Source organism: Carcharodon carcharias, chromosome 11 (genome assembly GCF_017639515.1).
Source record: "Carcharodon carcharias isolate sCarCar2 chromosome 11, sCarCar2.pri, whole genome shotgun sequence".
In the NCBI taxonomy this organism is placed as follows: Eukaryota; Metazoa; Chordata; class Chondrichthyes; order Lamniformes; family Lamnidae; genus Carcharodon; species Carcharodon carcharias.
This window is the reverse complement of record NC_054477.1, coordinates 61,738,799-61,762,313: the sequence shown is the minus strand read 5'-3', so window position 1 is coordinate 61,762,313 and position 23,515 is coordinate 61,738,799. Positions and strand designations below refer to the sequence as shown.

At 38.2% G+C, this 23,515-nt stretch overlaps 2 protein-coding genes across 5 annotated transcripts in view; one reads left to right on the top strand and one right to left on the bottom strand.

The window, feature by feature from the left end:
• acat1 (acetyl-CoA acetyltransferase 1) overlaps positions 1–20,091 on the top strand; it is a 31,928-nt gene extending 11,837 nt beyond the window's left edge. For both annotated transcript variants that reach the window (XM_041198525.1, XM_041198526.1), the window contains 7 exons: positions 2,524–2,667; positions 7,941–8,091; positions 11,175–11,270; positions 13,053–13,166; positions 15,303–15,367; positions 18,137–18,294; positions 19,434–20,091. In XM_041198525.1, coding sequence (XP_041054459.1) covers positions 2,524–2,667; positions 7,941–8,091; positions 11,175–11,270; positions 13,053–13,166; positions 15,303–15,367; positions 18,137–18,294; positions 19,434–19,554 — 849 coding nt within the window. In that variant the 3' untranslated portion in view covers positions 19,555–20,091. The remainder of the gene's footprint in view (positions 1–2,523; positions 2,668–7,940; positions 8,092–11,174; positions 11,271–13,052; positions 13,167–15,302; positions 15,368–18,136; positions 18,295–19,433) is intronic.
• A 1,608-nt stretch (positions 20,092–21,699) lies between these two features.
• The window catches only part of npat (nuclear protein, ataxia-telangiectasia locus), a 42,196-nt gene continuing 40,380 nt past the window's right edge, over positions 21,700–23,515 (bottom strand). For all 3 annotated transcript variants that reach the window (XM_041198522.1, XM_041198523.1, XM_041198524.1), the window contains one exon: positions 21,700–22,157. In XM_041198522.1, coding sequence (XP_041054456.1) covers positions 22,071–22,157 — 87 coding nt within the window. In that variant the 3' untranslated portion in view covers positions 21,700–22,070. The remainder of the gene's footprint in view (positions 22,158–23,515) is intronic.

The window sequence follows — 23,515 nt, the reverse complement described above, 5'->3', positions numbered from 1 at the left end:
CTCCCGCAATCAGCCCAGATCTTGCTGTATGTGGACACTGACTGCTTCAGTGGATGATAACAGAGAAGGATTAAAGTATGATGCAAATTAATGAAACTCAAAGAGGATACAGCCCCTGGTTTGGATGGATTGCATCCATGCATTTCAAAAGAATCTAGGGAAGAGATAGAAGAGGGATTACTACACGTTTAATAATTCACTAGAAAATGTTGTGGTGGCAGACGACTGCCGAATAGCTAAAGTAATTCCTATATTTAAGAAGAGGGACAGAACATGCCCAGGAAGCCTAACATCGGCAGTAAGAAAAATAATAAATCTGCACCAAAGGAGAGCATAGAACAACAACTAGAAAAGAAAAAAAAACATATTAATGAGTAGTCAGCGTAAACTTCAGAAGGGAAAACCTTGTTTGGCCAAACTTAATTTTATTTGAGGTAGTAATGGAGAGAGAAGACAGTGGTAGTGTGGATGTAATTTATCTGGATTTTGAAAAGGACTTCATTAAGGCGCCCCTTAACATTCTAATGAACAAGGTCAGAGAATGCACAGTCAGGGGACAAGTGGCAGAATGGATTGCTAGCTGGCTTCAAGACAGAAAGGAGAAAGTGGGAGCAAAAAGAATTCTGAGTGGCAGAATGTGGTAAGAGGTGTTCCCCAAGGATCAATACTGGGACCACTGCTTCACAATTTACATTAACAATTTGGAGTTTGGATTTAGAAACACAATTTCTAGATTTGTGGATGACACCAAATCTGGGGGCTTGGGGGAGGTAGTCAGTAGTGAGGAGGACGTTAATAAACATATAAAATGGACAAATAATTGGCAAATTAAATTCGATACAGATAAATATGAAGTAGTATATTTTAGAAGGAAGAATAGGAAGGTCACATTACTTGGAAGGTGCAAGTTCAGATGGTAGAGGAGTAAAAGAATCTGAGTGCAAATACACACTAAATAAATCACTAAAAGTTGCACCACAGGTTAGCATGACTGAGAAAACAAGCAAGCCAGACACTAGGTTTTATTACATCCAAGAATATTGAGGAAGTGAGAGTTAAAATTGCAGAGGCACTGGCAATACTCTTTCAATATTCCCTGGATTCGGCGGGGTGCTGGATGACTGAAGAATTGCACACATTACACCCTTGTTCAAAAAGGTTGTGAAGATCTGCCCTGCAATTACAGACCAGTCAGTTTAACTTCAGTGGCGGGGAAACTTCTAGAAACAATTATTCGGGATAGAATTAATAGTCACATGGAAAAATGTGGATTATTACGGAAGAGTCAGCATGGATTTGTTAAAGGAAAATTGTGTCTTAACTAACTTGCTGGAGTTTTTTGAAGAGGTAACAGAGATGGTTGATGAGGGCAAGATCATTGATGTGGTGTATATGGATTTCCAAAAGGTGTTTGATACAGTGCCACACAACAGACTTGTGAGAAAAGTTATAAGTCAAGGAATAAAAGAGACGGTAGCAACATGGATACAAAATTGGCTGAGGGATAGGAAACAGAGTAATGGTTAAATGGGTATTTTTCGGGCTGAAAGAGGTTTGTGGCGTAGTTCCCCGGGGGTCGGTATTGGGACCCTTGTTTTTCCTGATATATATTAATGATCTAGAACTTGGTGTGCCGGGGACAATTTCAAAGTTTGCGGACGACACAAAACTTGGGAGAATTGTAAACTGTGAGGAGGACAGTGTTGAACTTCAAAAGGCCATTGACACATTAGTGGAGTGGGCAGATCGGTGATCCTGTGATTACGGGAGGGATAAAATTGAAAAGTAGGAAAGCTATGAAAAACCTGAATTGAATCTTGGTTAGACCACACTTAAGAGTACTGCGTGCATTTCTGGTCTCCATATTAAAATAAAAAGGATGTAGAGGAACTGTAGAGAATGCAGAAAAGATTTACAAGGATGGTATCAGAAATGTGTGGGTATGCATAGCAGGAAAGGATTGACAGTTTGGGTCCCTTCAAAAAAAACAAAAGGCTGAGTGATGACAGAATAGACGTCTTTTCAAATTATGAAAGTTTGATAAAGTGGATGCAGAGAGAATGTTTCCACTTGTGGGTAAGAGCATAACCAGAAGCCATCAGCTTCTCCATATAAAATAGTCACCAAGAAATCCAATAGGCAATTGAGAAGAAACTTCTTTTTTCAAAGAGTTGTGAGAATGTGGAACTCACTGCCACACAGAGCGGTTGAAACATATAGGTTATGAAGATAGATTTAGATGACGAAAGATTGGAGGAGGCTAGAGTGCAACATAAACACTGACATGGAATGGTTGGGCTGAATGGCTTGTTTCTGCACTGTATATCCTACGTAATCCTGTGTAACCTGATACGTAAAGCAGCAATATAGCTGAAAGCTCAGTGGGCAAAATTCTGAAAACAGTGTATAGTCCACTTTTCCTTTTTTGTGAATCCACTGTTCATGTTTTGTTCTTTCTTGAATGTGAATATTAGACTTTTTTTAATATTAGGTATTATATTAATTATTTTTCCTACATCTCAGGATGTAATGGTTGCTGGTGGGATGGAGAGCATGTCCAATGTACCATATGTGATGGGCAGAGAAGCACCAGTTTATGGAGGTGTAAAATTGGAGGACCTGATTGTGAAGGATGGGTTAACGGATGTCTACAACAAAATTCATATGGCAAGTATAACTTGTCCTATAAACTTGTTCCTTTGCAATTCATTGTGAGTATTTATTCATTGGCAATGGAACCAGATATTGAATATCTATTGATATGGAAAGTCTAATTTGAACTTCCTGCAATGCTGTGATCTGATATGATCAGACAGAATTTGGGGCTGGGTTGGGGTAAGGCTGAGAGTGGGGCTGGTGCTTGGATCTGGGGTTTGGCCCCTGACAGCTGCTTCACTCCGTTCCAGCTCTTCCACATTGGGCAATGTGGAGAAATCCAGGCAGGTCGGAGGATGGAGAAGGGGATGACTGAGTGGGGGGTGTTAAGTTGGTAGGGAGGGTTTGAGTAAGTGAATGGGGGCTGAGTGGGGAGGGAGGGTGTGAGTGAGTGGGGGGGCTGTGGAGGGAGGGCATGAGTGAGTTGGGACTGAGTGACAATGGGAGAACATAGCTGGAGTGAGGGAGGGCAAGTGTGAATGAATGTGGTCTGAGAGGGGCTGGGAGGACATGGCTGAGTGAAGATGGGAGGGCATGAGCGAGTGTGTGAGAGGGCAGGGGATTGGAAAGAGGGCTGTGTGAGGGGTGGGGGGAAGAGGAGCTGATTGCAATATGTATGTGATGAGGAGAAGAAAGGGGTTTCGTCAAGTTTTCTATCACCAGGGAATAAGGAGAGTTTGGCTGAAACCTACATGAATATATCAAATAAGAACATTTTTACAAAATAATTTAAAAGTACATATTTTTAGATTATATGCAATTATATGTGGATTTATAATATATGAACTTTAATAACACACCAAATGTTACTGTGCTACTTTATTGCTGTTTTGTTTTTGTTGGGATCTGAGGTCATGTTAATTTTCAATTTATTTTTTTACATATATTCTTCCATGGGAGGTGGGCATTGCTGACGAGGCCAGCCTTTGTTGCCCATCCCTAATTGCCCTTCAGAAGGTGGTGATGAGTTAAAACGGGGTCATATTGGAAAATAATTTGCAAAGCATTGCCGTAGTCCTTTGCTTTACTTTGCATGTTTATAATCCAGCAAGGTCATGTTCTGTTGTTAGAATGGACTTCATCCTGTATTACATGCACTAACTGTGTTGAATGCTGAATTGCTGAGGTCACTTTGTTGATTTGATGCAACTGTATTAGTCCACAATCTTGACTGTAATAGAAGTTAAACAAAGGGAAAACTAATATTTCTACCCTCATCTGGAGTACTCTGTCCAGTTCTGGGTGTCATACTTGGAGAAGGACGTGAAGGCATTAGAGAGAGTACAGAGGAGATTCACAAGAATGATTCCAGGGAAGAACAACTGTAACTGAGGATAGATTTGAGAGGTTGGGTCTGTTTTCCTTGGAGAAAAGAAGGCTGAGAGGAGACTTGATAGAGGTATTCAAGATCCTGAGGGGTATGGACAGGGTAAATAATGAGAAACTGTTCCCTCTCAAGGGTATATCAAGAATTAAGAGGGCACAGATTCAAAATAATTGGCAAAAGGAGTAAATGTGATGTGAGGAAATTATTTTTTCACCCAGAGGGTGGTTGGAGTCTGGAACAAACTTCCTGAAAGGGTGGTGGATGCAGGTTCGATTGAGGTTTCAAAAGGGAATTGGATTGCTACCTGAAGAGAGAGAATGTGCAAGGTTACGGAGATAAGGCAGGGGAGTGGGGCTATTTCAGAGATCCAGTGCAGACTTGATGCGCTTAATGGCCTCCTTCTGCACTGTAAAGGTACTATGATTCTTGAAAGTCCCATAATTCCATCCATTTGAAGTGGCCAAAAAGCATTTGCATTTCACTTCAGATCATTTAAATGTGCTATAATTGCATGATTTCTTGTCACAAAAAAATTTCAGACCTTTTTGTCATTGGCCACTGTCACCCCTTGATGTACGCATTGGTAATGTATAGAAATGTATTGCCTGCTGGGATCTCCCTCTCATTACATCTAGAATGTGGAAGGGCTTTTAGATTGGCTGGCAACTGCCATTTTTATTCTTTTTAAAATATTTGGTGCAATTTCTGTGAAGTTCCAGACTGGCTTACTGCTTCATACATACAACTTGGATTATAGCTATCCATGAATGTTTGAAAGGATTCCTCTGCATGCATTTATGAATAAATTCCTTGAAAATGCTGTCTCGTCATAACACTTTGTTTCTATGGGAGTGTAAAGTAAAACAATAATGAAGAGGGAAGGGAAATAACGGGTGCCACAATATGATGATTCAAGGATTCAGTTCCAGAAGGTGTTCTAAAGAATGTCTTAGCACTCGAGCTGCTCGTCCAGCCCACAAACAAGAACTTGGTCATTGACATTTTAGAAACAAAAGAAACTATATTCTACAAAAGAATATTGGCCCAGAATTTGTAGAAAAATAACAATGTGTGAATGGCTATTGTAAATTTATTAGCAACTTGTAGTGTGGATGGGATGTGCTGTGAATTGTGAATCAATCTGAGTCGCTCCACTATTAACTTCATGAAAATGGCACTTGCCCTTAACTTTACATGAAGTTGAAATATTTACACATTAATTACCCATTAATCCTGCCACAAAATTAAGTCTGGTAACTAACAGCTAAAGTACCATTTTAATGATGTGCAATTCATTAATGATTGCCAGTCATGCTTTCAGACCAGAAGATGAACAGTTATAAGCGTGCAAACTCATTCCTTCATGTTGTGAATTGAGATATTAAAAATGACAAATTTAAGTTTTGATTACTTGTCCTTTATCTGTTTTCTGTCCTTTTTGATCCAATCTTTCTTTTCTTCTCTTTATTTCTCCAATTGTACCTGGTTTAGTATTGAATTCACACACTCTAATTCAACCTCCTCAGTCTATTGTGTTTCTTTCTCAGTCCTTTAATCATACCGTTAAAGGAGATGCACTGTTTGTCCCATTGGTTCTTAAGTACTTGGATGCCCTGTTATCTTTCCATGCTATTATCGGCTTACACTTCCAGCACCTTTGTGGACAAAAGTCTTTTAAGCCTAAACTTGCATAGACAAATCTTAACAGGGCATGTCTTGAAATGCTCTGCTCCAGCAAAACCTGGGTCATTCCACTCAATAATTCTGCAATGCTTTTCTGAGCAGGTTAGCTTGAAAGGAAAATAACTGAATATTTTGAGAAAAACATCCAGTTTTCAATTATTGATTTCCTAAGCCGTGGTAATAAAATTGCTCTGATGTAAAGGCAGACTTTGTTGGAAAGATAAACATGCATGTTTAATTGAAAAGAGAATTTGTTCCTTTGCTTGTGGTGTTTGGAATCCTTTTTAAAAGGAAGCATTTCTAAGGTCAATTGATTCCCAATTTTTGCAGCTTTATACAAAGACACTCTGCTTCATCATATGACTGATATAGTAACCATTGTACTTTGTACCAGTTGTAATGCTTGGAATCAATTAATATAAACTGCAAACTATATGGATTTCCAGGCATATTTTATATGTAATCCATAATCACACTGTTATTCTCAACTGTACTTTGAAAGTAGCATGGAATAAATAGATGGGAACATGTAAAACCATATTTTGTAAACTGTTCAGAACTGTAAAATGATTAAGTGGGATGGAGGAGCAAAGAGATCTAGATGCACAGATTCACAAATCATAAAAGGTAGCAGAACAAGTTAACAAGGCCATAAAAAATGCAAAGCACTAGTATTCAATTTCTAGAGGAATAGAAATGAAAAACATTTCCATAAAATGTTATATTTATATAGAACACTCAGAAGAATACTGTGTACAATTCTTCAAATTGCAAAAAAGATTTACAAGAATGATACCACAACTAAGATGTTATTTCTTAGGCTAACAAGCTGGGGCTTTTTTCTCCAGAAAAGGCTAAGGAGGTGATGTGATGGAGGTCTTTAAAATTATGAAATGGTTAAATAGGGTAGATGTCAGAACATTGGAACAGGAGTTGGCCATTATAGCCAATTGAGCCTCTTACATCATTCACTCTGATCCTTGCTGATCTGCGACCTCACTCCAAATACCTGCCTTGGCTCCATATTCCTTAATACCATTGGGTAACAAAAATCTATGATCTCAGATTTAAAATTAACAGTTGACCTAGCATCAGTTGGTGTTTGTGGAAGAAAGTTCCAAACTTCTACCATAATTTGCATGTAGAAGGTGTGAGGGAACTTCACAACTAGGGACCACAAATATAAGATGGTCAGTCACTATAAATTCAATAAAGAATTCAGGAAAAGCTTCTTCACTCAGAGTGGTGAGAACATGGAACTTGCAGTTGAGGTGAATAACTTAGTAACAGACTTGAGAGCATAGAGTGATGAAATGGGCATACAGCAGATGAAAGGTAACAGTTATGTGTGCAATAATTCATTTTGGTAGGAATAATGAGAGGTAATATAAATTAAATGGTGCAATTTTAAAGCAGCTGCAGGAACAGGAAAACTTTGGGGGATGTCAGTACGTACGTCTATGAAGGTGGCAGGATGGGTTGACAGGGCTGTTAAAATAACACAGGATCCATGTCTAATATAAGTAGAGGCATACAGTACAAAAGCAAGGAGGTTATGCTAAACGTTTTGTTGTAAAACAGTGGAATATTGTGGGCAGTTCTAGACACCATGCTTTAGTAAGGATGTCAAGGCCTTGGATGGGATGTAGAGAAGATTTACTAGAATGATACCAGGGATGCAGGAATTCAGTTATGTGGAAAGACTAGAGAAATTGGGATTGTTCTCCTTATAACAGAGAAGTTTAAAGGGAGAATTGGTAGAGGTGTTCAAAATTATGAAGGGTTTTAATAGAGTAAATAAGGAGAAACTGTTGCAGAAGGATTGATAACCAGAGGACAGAGATTTAAGATAATTGGCATAACCAGAGACAATGTTAGAAGATATTTTTTAAACAAAGTTATGATCAAGGATGCACTGTCCAAAACTTTCAAAAGGGAATTGGATAAATACTAGAAGGGGAAATATTTGCAGGCTGGGAGGATAGAGAAAGACTACATAACTGGATAGTTCTTTCAGAAAGCAGGTGCAGTGGATGGCATCATTACTGTGCGGCATCATCCTGTAATTCTTGTCAGGTGAAGCTAGATGAGGAGAAAGGAATAGAAAGATATACAGATAACATGAGATGAAGCAAGGTGGGAAGAAGCTCGTATGAAGCATGAACACCTAATAGACCTGTTAGAAAAAATTAGCTGTTTTTATGCTATGATTAATATTAACTATATACTTTTATCTGATGGGGGTTATTTTCCATGAAAATTAAATTTGTTATAGGGTAACTGTGCTGAGAATACAGCCAAGAAGTTTAATATTTCACGTGAAGAGCAAGATGCTTACGCAATTAGTTCATATACTAAGAGCAAAGCATCTTGGGATTCAAAGACGATGGCAAAAGAAGTGGTTTCTGTCAGCGTTCCACAAAGAGGTATTTATGCAAAGTTTTTTGGTTGTCCTCCTTCAATGTATTTTTAAAAATAAATTTTGTATTCTTTTCTCTTTACCCCTCCTAGACCCCTCGCTCCTGTCACAATGCCTCCTATTACTTATCCTCATGTCCCAAATGCCTATTCCAACTCTTAGTACCTCTCAAAGTTCTTAGTCTCTCGCAGCTGTCCCAGGTTTGACTCCCTGTTAGATAATGCTACAGCTCTCTTCTGTGCCACTCTAGGTTTCCTTCAAAAACTGCTCACTGCCTTCTTATGAACAGCAACCCCAACTGCCTCTTCCTCCTCTATTACCAACCTTACTATTCAGCATACACACGGTACTAATCTTGCCACCACCTTCCTGAATCATTCATCCTTCCCAGCACTAACTCCATGGTTGCTGCCAGCAGATTGGCTATCAGTATATTTCACCACATCTCCCTCCAGAATGTTTATTCACTTTTGAACAAGGCCCTTTCTGCCCATGCGTTTATGATGAGGATAATAACAGTCTTGTTGGTCTCCTTACATAGAAAGGATGTACTTGCTAAGAGGGAGTGCAACAAAGGTTCACTAGATTTATTCTTGGGATGAGAGGGTCGATATTTGGGATGAAAGGGTTGTCCTCTGAGATGAGATTGAACAGAATGGGCCTATATTCCCTGACGTTTGGAAGAATAAGAGGTGATCTTTTGAAACATAAAAATCTTTTTAGAGGTCCTTGATAGGATTGATGCTGAGAGGATGTTCCCCCTGGTTGGAGAGTCTAGAAATAGAGATCTTAGTCTCAGGATAAAGCGATGTCCATTTAGGACTGAGGAGAAATTGCTTCACCAAGTTCTATGCTGAGTAGAGTACCCTTTGGAATTCTCTATCCCAGAGGGTTGTGAATGCTCAGTCGTTGAGTATAATCAATTTGTGATAGATTTTTGTTCACTAATTGAATCAAGGTTATGGTGATAGAACAGCTAAGTGGAGTTGAGGTAGAAGATCATCCATGATCATACTGAATGGTGGAGCAGGCTCCAGGAGACCACCTCCAATTTCTTATGTTCTTGTGATTGCATTGACATTGTGGCCTTGATGTAACCTTGACTGAGGGGAAGATGATAGCTTCCCCGCCTGACTCTACCTTTTACCACTTGCCCCACTCAAACTGCTGCAGGGGTGTATAGCTCAGCTCCCGCCAAATTATATCTTGGTCTATCCCCCTACTCCTCTGACATCTTCTTCTTTGAGCATCTCGCCTTGTTCAACCCTTCCGGCCTTTCCTCCGTTCCCTACTGTCCACCACAAGTACCATGCTAAGGTGTCTTCACTGCTTTCCTCCCTTAGTCTCTGCACCGAGTGACTTCTTGGTGATTTCAACTCCGTCTCAACTCATCACGCTCCCTCTCCTCTGTTCATGGCCCTCCCATCCTCCCTAAATCTCTCCCTCCATATTATCTCTCCTACCCATATGCACAACCACCCCCTTAACGTCACCAGCTCAGTTGTGCTTGCTATTCTTGTGTCAATCACAGATAAAGTTATTTGTGATAATTTCTTGTGTATCTCCCAACCACATCTCCCTTTCTCCCCTCAACCCCATTTACTTCTATGATCTTTCTGGTAAATAAAAAATCAAGTTGTCTATCCTTTGGCCCTCCATGCACCACTATATTTCTGCAGCCACCTATCTTTGTAATTGTACTCTTGCCTTTACCTGTGATGCCTTTTTCCCCATTAAAGCATTACTCTGTCTTATCCTGGTCATTCCCCCGATATGTCCCTCATTTCCACCCTAAATCTAAGGAATACGGACTTGAATGTCAAAGGTGGACAACTAATTTAACCATTCATTGCCTGATCTGGCTGGACCCAAGTACTGTTGGGTTCTGTTCTCCTCTGGTCACTATTCCAAATTCATCCTGGAATGCAGATAACCCCTGGCTTCCCTTCGCTACAAACTGTTGTCTTAAACCCCTCTCCCCTGCTTCCTGTACCCTTGCCTTCAACACCAATTGTGAGGAGCTCATACGCTTCTTTGTCACCCTGCTCTGCCTTTTCCCTCCCTTCCCCCGGCTTAGAGACCAAACTTCCCTTAAGGTTCTCTTTTGCCCTAACCTGAACATCTTTCTCTAGTTTTTCTCCTATCTCCTTTTATGCCCTCTTTGAGTTCAGCTCCCATGGGACTTACCTCCTGCTCTCTCAACCTTATTCCCACCAAAATGCTGACCAGCCAACATTCCTTCCTGGCCCCCATATTAGATATTATTTTTAACAGTTCCCTCTCCTCAGGTATTGAACCCCTTCCCTTCAAATTTGCTATTGTCATCCCTCTCAAAAAAGCCACCCTTCAGCTGACTATCCTTGCAAACTACTGCCTCCCACTCAAACCCCTTGCCTCCCTGAAGTCCTTGAAGATATTGCCTCCCAAGTCTGTGCCCATTTTCCCCATAAATTTCTAGACTGAACCAATGGCCCAGCCACAGTACTGAAACAACCCATAAAGTCACAAATGATATCCCATCTGATAGTGACTGTGGTAAACTAGCCCACTTCATCCTTCTTGACATGTTTGTAGCTTTTGAAACAGTGAACTGCACCAAGTGTATCTCCTTTGTCATCTAGCTGGATGAGATTGGTTTGCCTGGTCCTATTCTTATCTAGCCAGTCATAGCCAGAGAATCAGGTTTACAGGTTTTAACAGTAATCTAGCAGTTCAGGTTTCAAAGAACAACTTGACCCAGCATCAACTTCTGTTTGTAGAAAAGAGTTCCATTCTCCAAACTTTCTGATTTCCTGGTTTTTCTAATTTCACTGTTGAAAGACCTGCCTCTAATGTTTAGGTTGTATCCCGTAGTTCTCTAATTTCCCCAACAAGTGGAAATAGTTCATATTTACTCTGTTTCCCTTAACATTTGAAAACTTTGATTAAATCACCTTAATCTTTAAATCCTAATGGCACTCCTGAATATAATGTAAAGAAAAACTTCAGCTATCCTTTTGCATATAACTAATAACAATGTTGTCAAAAATTGAAAATTCGAGTTTCCAATTCACAGGTAAAGCATGGTGATTTTTTTTCCTCTTAACTTAGGTAAACCAGATCTAGTGATCAGTGAAGATGAAGAATACAAACGTGTGGATTTCGCTAAAGTTCCAAAAGTAAAACCAGTCTTCCAGAGAGAAAATGGTAGGTACATCTGCTCTAATAGTCTATAATACTTGCCTGAATAAAAATAACCCATTCTTAAAACATTAAATTGTTTCACGTCTTTAAAAATATCTTTGGTTGTGGAAATTGTTAGATTTTAATGAGACCTTATGATCTATTTATTCAGAGTTGAAATATTTTGAAAAATATTTTAAATTTTTATGCAGTTGAAAATTTTCAGAAAAAATATTGTGGCCTGGCCTACATTCTTTCTGCAAACAGTACCACCAGTCAATAGATTAATATATTATTTATCTCATTACTGTTTGTTTGATCTTGTTGACTATAAAATGGCTGGTGTTTGTTGATATTAGTCTTTGTATTTCAAAGTAATTTTTTGCAACATACTTTGAGAAGTTTGAGACACTTAATATGAATGCATAATTTTTCTTTGAAATAGTACATGTAAATTTTAGGTAAATTAAAATATTGAACTGTGAAATCAGGTTTCAAAATGTCCAAAGGAATATTAATGCAAATTATGATATATCTGAGCTGTAAACTACTGTACAGTTTGAGAGGAGCTCTTGAAATAACAGCTTTGTATTGTTACCAAACACAGCCCATAAAATGATTTTCCATTACAACATCAACTTGAGTCAGACAACACTGCTTTTAAAAAAAACATTACATGGTCATCATTTTGCTGTTTTCGGAACCTTGCTGTGCACAAATTGGCTGTTCTGTCACAACACTTTAAAAGTACTTCATTGGCTAGAAAGCACTTTGGGATATCCTAAGATTGTGAAAGGTACCATATAAATGCATTTTTATGTGTTATCAACAAAATGAGCAAACAAAATGGTAATTTTTATTGATCCCGTTTTCCAGCATGATAAATTATTTTTACGTTTACATATACATAATTTCTCATTTTATGTACAAACTAAACAGGAACTGCATCCTGAAATAAAGAAACGAGAAAAATGGACTCAACATGCATTTCTCAGGCAGAAGAAGTTTGTAAAGGATGGTTAATATTTTGGGGATCCCTAATAAAGAGAATTCTACCAAATATTAATATTTGGTTTATTCAAAACCTTTGTGTTCAGTCTAATGCACAGAAGGTTTAATGTGCTTAAAATGTTCTTTCAAAGGTGTATGAATAATACTAAAATATTCCAAACTTGGGGCAGGATTTTTAGGTCGGCGGGTGGGCGTGATTGGCGGGTCCGGGATTGGCCGCGGAACGGCCCCCGACCGCGATTTCATGCTGGCTGGCCAATTAACGGCCAGCTAGTGTGAAGTGCATGCTGAAACGCTCAGCGCCGCTGGGATGGGGGCGAGCATATGTGAGCACTGAATGAAAGCTCCCTGAAGGCAGAGAGCTGCCTCAAGGAGCTGAACACTTCAAAACAGTTAAATAGAGTTTGTAAAATAAGGAAAAAATTTGCAAGCATCATCATCAGTCACCTGAACATATACATGATAAAATGCTGTCCATAGATATTTTTCTTTTAAATTTATTAACGGAAACCTCATTCCACCCTTGGGTGAGATTTCCAAGAAAAATTGGAGACAGTTACAACTTTAATAACCTAAATAGGCCTCTTAATTGTCGGCGGGTGTGCTTCCAACTTTTGCGCACACCCACCGACTGAAATATCACACAAGCGCGATTTTGCGTCTGATCAGGTTGGGTGCGCGCCTGCATGCTGACCTAAAAATTCTGCCCTAAGAGCTTTTTCCAGCTACAAACTGGCCTAAAGTTCCAATACTCATACCATTTAAACTACCACATTGGCTGAATTTGTTTTTCAGGTACAATTACAGCTGCCAATGCAAGTACCTTAAATGATGGAGCAGCTGCTTTGGTACTGATGACTGCAGAAGCTGCTAACAGACTAAATGTTACACCAATGGCAAGGATTGTAGGTATGCAACAAGTACTGATTACAAAATATTCATAGTTATGAATGTTATATTTAATGTGAATGTTTAAGAAAAGTGCACCAGTCATGGGGGTATGACAGATTTAATTTGAAGTACATACCTGTTTGGCAGTGTAGCTCTTCACATGAAAATATTTCATAATAAAATATTGAGATTCTTATTATAATAAACTGTAACTTGAATTATTCAAAAATAAATTAGGTTTAAAAACACAGATTGGCGTGTTGCTGTAGAACATTGAGAGAAGTGTGAAGTGATTCATTTTGGTAGGAAGAACGTGGAGAGATTATAAAATAAAGGGTACAATTCTAAAGGGGATGCAGGAACAATAGGACCTTGGTGTATATGTGCATTAATCATTGAAGGTGGCAGGACAGTTTGAAAGAGTGGTTAATGAAGCACACAACATTCTAGGCTTTATTAATAGGGGCATAAAGTACAAAAGTGAGGAATTTATGTTAAACTGGTGTAGAACACTGGATCGGCTTCAACTAGAGTACTGTATCTAGTTCTGGGCATCACACTTCAGAAAGGATTAGAGAGAGTGCAGGAAAGATTCATGAGAATGGTTGCATGGAGAAACTTCAGTTACATGGAAAGGTTGGAGAAGCTGGGACTGTTTTCTTTGGAGAAGAGAAGGTTGAGAGATTTGATAGCGTTATTGAAAATCATGAATCTGGACAGATCAGATAGGCAAAATATGTTCCCATTGTTGGAAGGATCAAGAACAAGAGGGCACAGATTTAAGGTAATTGGCAAAAGAAGCAATGGCGACATGAGGAAAAACCTTTTCACGCGGTGAGATATTAGGATCTGAAATGCACTGCCTGAGAGTATGGTGGAGGCAGGTTCAATTGAGGTGTTCAAGAGGGAATTGGATTATCATCTGAAAAGAGAAAATGTGCATGGCTGTGGGGTGGGGAGGTGGGGCATGGGAGAGTGACACTAAGTGAATTGCTACTTCAAGGGCCAGCACGGGCACGATGGGAAAAATGGCCTCCTTCTGTACTGTATCCATCCTGTGATTCTGTTTTGGAAGGTGTCTAGTTTCCATTTGCTACCTTCCACAGATGAGATGGTTAAGAATGGCAGCTCGCCACGTAAACGTGTTGGAAACCCATCCCGCCACTATTTGTTTTCACTTTTTGTAAACTGGCACCCAGAAACTATGTCATGTAAAATAGCCATATACTTGTACTTTTAAAGACTTTGCAGGAATAGGGAAGGAGATGGTGCTTTGGGGCTTTTGGAAAGATAGTGGCCTGGGTGCACTTTTTTTCAGCTTAGTTTACCCAAGGTCAGCCAAACTAGTGCAAAATATTGAGGAAATTCCAATGCAAATCAAGCTTCTGTGAATTTTTGCTCTTGTTTTGAAAAAAAAACACTGCTGGAATTCAGCTCGATGCACTAAATTAACCACAGCCCAAGATCAAAATCATCATCATAGTGAGTTTCTACTAAATGCCCTTGTTTGTGTGCCTTCAATTGAGGCTGTTAAAATTAAGCTTTTCTTTAGCAGCAAGGATGCTGATAAACATTTTTTTTAAATGCTTCTCAATTATTCTTTGGTTTACATTAGTTAATTAAATCAAAAAATGTAAATAGTTCAGTATTGATTTAATACTTCTAATTTAAGATCAGATTACTCCGAGCACTGAATAAAAAGTTTATTTTTTTGTGATAAACCCATTTTCAGCTCTGTTTTTAAAATGCCACCAGGTTACCACACTTAAAGTTATTGGAATTGTTTTAAAGCAAAAAAAAAATTCTAAACACTGCCCAATTCCACTGGTTCAGGGGAGATCTTGTGTTTACTGATGCTCAAATGGATTGGAACAGACACTTGAGCACCGTGCTTCTGAAAACTAGCATAACTGAGAGTGCACTTTGCACCTGGATTGTTCCTAATGCGACAACTCAACCCCAGGAACTTCCAACTAAGAAATGTTATCAACTACAACTCTAACAGGAGAAGGAGGATGACTAAGATTGTACAATTTTGATGTCATTTATTAAATATCAAGTTGTTTCATTGAACTAGCTTTTTTCTTTTAGCTGGATGTGGTCTTTGTGCATTGATTTTCTTTGTGTAATAAAACTTGTTTATTCTCTACACAGGTTTTGGAGATGCAGCTGTTGATCCAATAGACTTTCCAATTGCTGTTGCTTTTGCTGTACGAAAGGTAGATATGTAATGTCTATACCGTAGATATTTGCATCAAAGTTGACCATTGAAGCTTCCAAAAACAGGGGTCAATTTATATGCAGAGTATAAAATGTGAAAAAAACATCAGTAATTCAGAAAATTAATGTGGCATGGTTTTTGAATACATTTAGTTCTACAAAGATGCCTTTAACCACAGTGAAAACATTTTAAACCCATCAAATTCATTGTCTTCGACATCCGCCGCAGACAGTTCATCAAATTCATTGAGTCACTTTGGCTATAGCATCTTTGTAAGGATCCCAGATGTGGCACTTTCTATTTCAGAGTCATCCCTCCACAATAAATCATCTTCATCTCTATCCCATGAATTGGATATTCCACATTTTTTTTGAATGATCTGACGGCAGTTTGTGCACGAATAGCATCCCATGATTTGGTGAAATCACACAAAAACATCAAGTGGGGCAGGGTGCATATTTCCACTCTTTGTGAAGGATTTTCCTACGTCAACCATTTACCTAAACCATGCAGTGCGAACGTGATCCTGGAGTGGCTTGTAGAAGCAAGCATCTGAAGGCTGAACTACAGACGTTAGACCCCCTGGCATAACTATAATGTTGATGTTATTTCGTTGCAGACGCCTCTTTATTTCATCGGTTATATGGAATGTGAACATGTCCCATACTAATGAACTACATTCTTTATGTAGGTCACCAGGATGCCTATTCAGTTTGCGTTTGAAAATTGCCATAGGCATTGATCTCATTCCATTGGCTAGTATCATCGTGAATTTTGGTCTTTTCATGCCCTGTGATTTTGACTGGAATTGTTTTCAAACCTTTCTGCCCACAATTCTGTTGCAGGGCATATTGTTTCATCCATATTTCCAGTGTAGCATAATGGATACTTGTGTCTTTGTCACTGTCTGATGAAGAATTGCTGAAAATTAGTAATTTTGGCATTGAGGTTTTTTGGTAGTGTCTGAGTGATCTTGGTCTTCTGCTGCAACATTGGACATTTTTGTTTCATAAATCTAGTGGCTGGTCCCTGTTCTGATGGAACATTGTCTTGAGCAACTTATTCAGGGTGAATTCCTCCTTCCATTTTCTCACTAGTTTTGCACTAACAGCAAATTCTGTCGCTGCAGCACCGTTATTTGACAAGTTAGCAAATGTTAGGACTTCTAGCTTGGAACCAGTTTAATACTTCATTTGTTTTGTTGGAAGACTCCCCTCTGTTATTTGCTGCGCAAGGTCTGTTGTATTGGTGTCTTACACTCCCACGCATTTTCACAACATAGCCTGAATCAGCTGCTCAAACCCTTGCACCCAGCTATAAGCGAAGTAAAACTTGCATTTGTGGGGCAAGAAGTTGAGGCCAAATACTAATACTAAATACAGCAATTTGGGACTGAAAAAGTATATACAAAAACTTGATTTTTGGGGCCAGAAAAATGGGGTGATCTTATGCTTGTGGTCGACTTATATGTTGCAGTTAACGATAATAAAAAAAATCAATGTTTTTAGGACAGAGGAGTGAAAGTATATCTGGGAATAGGATGGCATAGATGGTTGCAACATTGACTTACAACTTTAGGACCTGGAGTTCAAATCCAGCTAGAAGTGATGGGATGAAAGTTGTCCATTTACTGGCTGTAATGGTCCTGGAAACAATGAAGCTGGGTAGGCTTAATCTAGTTCTGACTGAGCATGGTCTTTAATGCAGCACTGGTTAGCAATTTAATTGCTTGTCAGCCATAGCTCAGTTGATAGCACTCATCTTAAGTTAGAAGATTCAAGTGCCACGCCACAACTGACACAAAAATCAAAGCTGATACTCCAGTGCAGTGCTGAGGATGTGCTGCACTGTCATAAGTGCTGTCTTTTGGCTGAACCATTAAACAGAGACCTCATCTGCCCTCTTGGACATAAAAAAAAAATCCTACGGTACTATTTTAAAGTGCAAGGGAGTTATCCCCAGTGTCCTGGCCAACATTTATTTTTCAATCAACAGAACAAAACAGACTTTGTTCATTATCACATTTCCATAGATTGCTGTGTGCGATTTGGCTGATGCATGTCCTACATTACAACACTGACTACACTTATGGGATTTCCTGTGGCCATGAAAGATGCTATATAAATGCAAGTTTTTAAAATCTCAATGCCCACAGGATGGCCAGTGTGGAAAATTGAGAGGAAAAACAAGGACACTGGTAATATTTTAAGCTGTTCATGCATTGAATCAGTCATGATTTTGTGGACCATGCAGCATGTGGGATGACCTCACAATGATACATGCACATACTAGGACACTATTTTCAACGTGAAGACCAGGCAATTTTTTTCCCCTAGTCCACAAACCAGAAAATCTTATATTTCTGGTAGAAACTGACATTTTCCTAGCAAATCTAAGTTTAGTAGGAAAACTAACAACAGAACTGTATATAGCAATTCAAAAGGCCCACTTCCTTCTCAGGGTATAAACTAAGGGTGAGCATTAGATACATACTCAACATCTTAAAAATAAAATTGATCCCTTCTTACCATTAAGGATTTAACTTCTCTACCTTTTACTCTGAATTGTTAACGTCCAATTCAGGACTCAGATCAGTGACTTTTTATGTGTTATTAAGACATCAAGCCTATTTTATTTGATTCAACAGAGTAAATTGAAAAGGGAAATGATGATTAAGTATTGTGCACAGAAACCAGTAATTTTCCTGGTTGAACGATTAACCGGCTGAATCAATGAAAATGCAATAATGTTTGTTTTTTTAAATCAGCTCCTTGCGACAACTGATATAAAGAAGGAAGATATTACAATGTGGGAGATTAATGAAGCTTTTAGTGTTGTTGTTCTGGCTAACAATAAAATGTTAGAGATTGATCCTCAGAAAGTAAACATCAATGGCGGAGCAGTATCTCTCGGTCACCCCATTGGGTAAGTGGAAGTCCTGAATCTTGACTAATTTTTACTAGATAATTGTTGACCCAGTAACTGTTTTCAAAAGATTTGCAGCCGCCCAGCAAGGCCATCTCTGATACCTTGTCCAAGTGCCTATTTTTCAAGCAGGAAATTAGATAGAGTCATTCAACTCAGGAGACATTGCAACCTCACCCAATCCTGTTCTTGTAATTTATATGTAACTCTTATCTGTACAGTGTCGCATCACATTGAAACGTTTCAGCACACCAAGGTACTCATTAATTCTTAAGTGGTGACTATTATTTAAGCAAAAATGTACTTCGAGCATTACAGCATATCAAGAGTAGAAGCCCTGGATGATTTCCCTCTCCCTCCTTCAGGGACACTAAAACCTAAAACAGTGGAGAATAAACACACTTAAGAGATTAGCTAGCTCAATCTTGGCGTTTTACATGTCTGTATCAGAGGGTTGAGGATTTTTTTTTTTGCATTGTGTCCAACTCCTGTGTTGTCACTCTGGCTGTCTGGTTAGGCAATGGAAGCTGTTGAGCATGGAGTTTATACAAAAAGCCTTTGTAACACAGAATATATAATCTACCCTAGTGTAGATTTACCTACTTTATTTCCTAAGGAAATTCCAGACTAGTTGTCTTTGATTCCATTCTGCTGTTCATTAATGAACTGTGGTTTATTTGATCAGTTATTAATTCCATAATTTTCACTTCCATCTCAGCCAGGATTTTTTTTTAAAGAAAGGTGATCAGCACTGGGGAGGAAAAATATTCTAATCTCACTTGAGAAACGATACTTCTTAATTTTGTGTCCTTTAACACCATTTATAAATTTATATGTGCTCTGTAAGCTTCGTAATGTTTTCACAGCTGACCTGCTTCCTCTCACATGTTTTGTTTAGTAATCCTGCATTCAGCTCAACCATTTACTTCCTTTAGTCTACTTTATGGTCAATGCTGTATCACATTACAGTATTTAATAGAAATAAATGTCCCAGTATCTAAATTCTCTCCAAATCAAATAGAGATCACTTGCACAGAACTTGGTCTTTCATTATTCTATGCTGGAAGTTCACTGAAAATATTTTCTAAACTTAAAAATTTGGAATAGTTTATTCTTAATCCATTTTCTTTTACTTTTAGAATGTCTGGAACAAGAATTGTTGGTCATATGGTTTACAATCTAAAACCTGGAGAATATGGCATGGCTGCAATCTGTAATGGAGGCGGTGGTGCTTCTTCAATACTAATTCAGCGCTTGTAATATACTGTTGTGATTAAAGGGCTAAGCACTAAACATTGTCACTGAACAATGATGTATGAAACAAAACTTTGTAATCATTTGGGAATGAAAATTGGATACAGTTTCTGGTGTCAAGAAAATCAGTTCTTCTCAATTGGTGGCAGATCTGATTTAAGGAAGTACTGCAGAAATAATTTAATAAAGACTGAAATATGCCTATTACAAGTTTTATATTGTACTTCAACGGAATTATGTTAAGTGCAGTCTGATTGATCAGTGCAAATGTTTTGTTTCAGAAGTTAACTTTATCCAAATTTAAAATCACTGTGGCCTTCCATTAATTTTATTGAGTTGAGTATACGTTTACTCAAAATGAACTTTACAAGATTTACTTAAATTTGCATAAGTATATGAAAAAGGCAGATGTTTTCTGTAGGTCTATTGTGATTAAATGAATGGTAAGCCTCAATGTTCTTCTGCTGCTTCTGCTTAAGAGGTGGTAGTGAAATTTGAATTTAATAAAAATCTCAAATTAAAAGTCTGAAAATTACCATGAAACCATTGCCAATTGTCGTAAAAACACATCTGGTTCACTAATGTCCTTCAGGGAAGTAAATCTGCTGTCCTTACCTGGTTTGGCCAACTCCAGACCCGCAGCAATGTGGTTGACTCTTAAATGCCTTCTGAACAAGGGCAGTTAGGGATGGGCAATAAATGCTGGCCTAGCCAGCATATTACATGAACAAATTTAAAATATTTACTTCAAATAAAACAGCATCAGCAAAATTCTGGTGAATTACTTGAAGTTAAAAGTGTGAAGAGAATGGTGGTGTGAAGGATAAACATGTGACATTTCTCATTACCTTTTGCTGAAAAATTTTTTTGGTGATGAATTTCAACTACTTGGTAAATTCCTTCCATTGGTTGCTTATTACAGTACAAGCTTGCCTTGTACCTGATTAATATTTGCCATTGTAAGAATGTAAATAGCCATATAAAGTGTGCTACTGTCCCTACACATTTGGAGCCTGAAATAGCTTGTCTTTTACAATCTATAATGTGAAGTTGGGTATTAACTGTCTTTAGATTGCTGCATTCTTGCTGAAGGTCATATTTTTAGAACTAAAAAGCTAAGTGCAAAGTTAAGAGTTTCCACTCATTATTTAAGGAGTTTTATCTATAATTACTGTGGTGAAAGTAGCTCCAGCAGAGTTTGGTGTTACTTCAGTTCCTATGAGTGGACAGGGCTCCATCAGTGGCTTCTGAAGTGAAATTTAGGGATATGGGGAAGGTGCATCCTTTTGTAGGCTGCCAAACACATACTAAAAAGAACACCGGAACATCTCCAGTGCTTAACCCCTTCATGTCCTTATTAAATTTCATTACAGGTTGAGTAGCCTTTAACCCAAACTGTTGGGGCCGACTGAATTTCAATATTCAGATGTGATATAACTACTGTATATATGAAAGGCCTACTTACATTGAAATAGCCTAGGGTAGCTATAGCCTGCAAATATTAGGTTATTTCTCCATTTGCCAACTCTCACTTAAGACATGTAATATGTTACATTGCTTTATTAACATACAATTTAACTGCAAAGTCATTAGGAAATTCACTCTGCACGCCAATTGCAACAGCTGATGTAAACAAACACTTCTTGGTGGGACGGATTGGCAGGCCACCAAAACCAAAGTAATTTTAGGTTTGTGCAACAGATAGTGCCTCAAGTGATGGTTGAAATTAAGGTTTGATTAAAAAATGAGTACTTACATAATAGCCTTGATGTTATCTACTCACAAAGATGGTTCCAAATGCTGACTGCATTAATTAAATTTGGCTAAAGGAGCTTGTAGAAGTTTCGACTTTGGTAGCTGGGGCAGACAATGGGCTGGGAATTGGACTGTAAACAGCGCAAACAACTAGACTTCCTGTGCTAAAGGTCAGGTCCGGCTGGCAAGGTATGTTGGCTTGGGTCACAGTCTTCCTGTGCAAAAGGATTGTGAGGTTTGTGTCGACTCGGGTCTCGGATTTCCTGCACAAAAGGCTGACTCAAATTAGGGTCTGTTCAAAAAAGCGTTCGGTTTTTGGATGCACGGATAAAGGATATTTGACTATAAATTTAAGTTCTGTCCTCATTGAAATAACCCAAGACACAATCTGGAGACTGCCAGTTAATTGTGCTCCCTTGCACAAAGTAAATTTATTAAAGCATAGTTCAAAGCTTTACAGTATTTACAGGTTGACTGATAATATTAATAACAATTGCAACTTAAAATATACAGGCCAAGTTTCAGAAAAAGCATAATCTAGTTGTCAGTCATTTTCTACAAGACTTGCCCTTCGACTACACCGTGCAAAGGTGACCTTGCTCAGTAAATTTCAACAACTGTACTAAGTGCTGTTACGAGGGCATTGTAATTTATTTAGAATTTTGTATGTCAACACCAGGAATCAGTTATGATATAGGATGAACAGAGTAGGATACAAGAACACTTCAGTTCTTCATGAAATTAAGGCCATATCGAATTCTGCATAATCATTCATCATATTGCAGTGAACTCAAAAATTTATCTACATCCATTTCAACAGGAAAAGAGTCCAGGTGTTTCTTTCTCTTGTGTTTCTAGAAGATAAAATATTTCATTTTGAAGTTAGAATAAATTACCTATGATTTTCCAAGAAGAAATCAGAAACAAAAAATGTCTGCAATGTGTCCCATGGCCTGTGAAATTAAAAACCACATTTTAAATAAAGTGAAATCACTGATCATTTGATGTTTGTCATAACTCTCAGAACTTTTCAATACACTTCGTGAAATAGTCATTATCAATTATTCTCCTATAGTCCAAACAGAAATAACCAGATTACACTCAAACGTAGGCTGCAGCATATCTGTTAATGTTAAATACTATCCTACTGCCACTATATGTCTCAAGACCTGGATGAATAAAAGGTCTTGGTCAGCAAAACTGAAGCTATCCTCTACGGTTCACATAACTACCTATGCATCATCAACTTATTTATTCCATATTCTTCCGGTTCTAACACCCTGCCCTATGGAACTCTTGTTCCATCATCTCAAATTTTCACCACTTCATACTTTTTTCTTTATGCGGTTTTGCACTTCACCATCTCTCCCACTACTTAATTTCCTCTTCTGTTTGGTGATTGTTTTCTACAGCTCCATGAAGCACTCTGTACATGGATAGCACTATAGAAAAGATAATCCATCCACAATCACATCTAAAGTGACTTGTGTTTTTAACTAAACTGCCCCAGCCAGAAAACTATTTTGTCCTGAACTTTTACTAATTTGTACCCACATCCCATTTTGTACAGTTGTGGTTTTATTGTGCTTCCCAGTAAAACTTTAATATTTGACTGAATAGCTTATATGCTTGATTACACTTTTTGGATTTTCATACTAGATATTCGCTTGGGTTCAAATCTGGCCATTCCTGTAAGCAGATCCACAATGAACCAGAGTTGTCTTTACCTGCCTAAGTACACCAAGGCCGTAAGTCAAAAAACCTTTGTCAATGAACTCCAGTTCACAGGAACTATGTGCTATCACACAATCCACTTCCAATTGTAGGTGGAAGAATATAGATCAGCTTGTTCAGGCTATAAACCACTATAAAAATATACCGAACGTGAAACAAGTAAATGAATATATTAATACAAACTAGTATATTCAAAGTAATTACAACAACTTTATGATTGTCTATCAAAAACAGGTTATTCCTCTATACTAACTCCTAACAAAAGAATGACTGCTGGAATAGTTATTCACTCTGGAAATGGATATCTGTTCTCAAAGGATTAACCTTGTATAAAAACAAAAAAACTGCGGATGCTGGAAATCCAAAACAAAAACAGAATTACCTGGAAAAACTCAGCAGATCTGGCAGCATCGGCGGAGAAGAAAAGAGTTGATGTTTCGAGTCCTTCAACAGAACTAGGTGAATCCAAGGAAGGGGT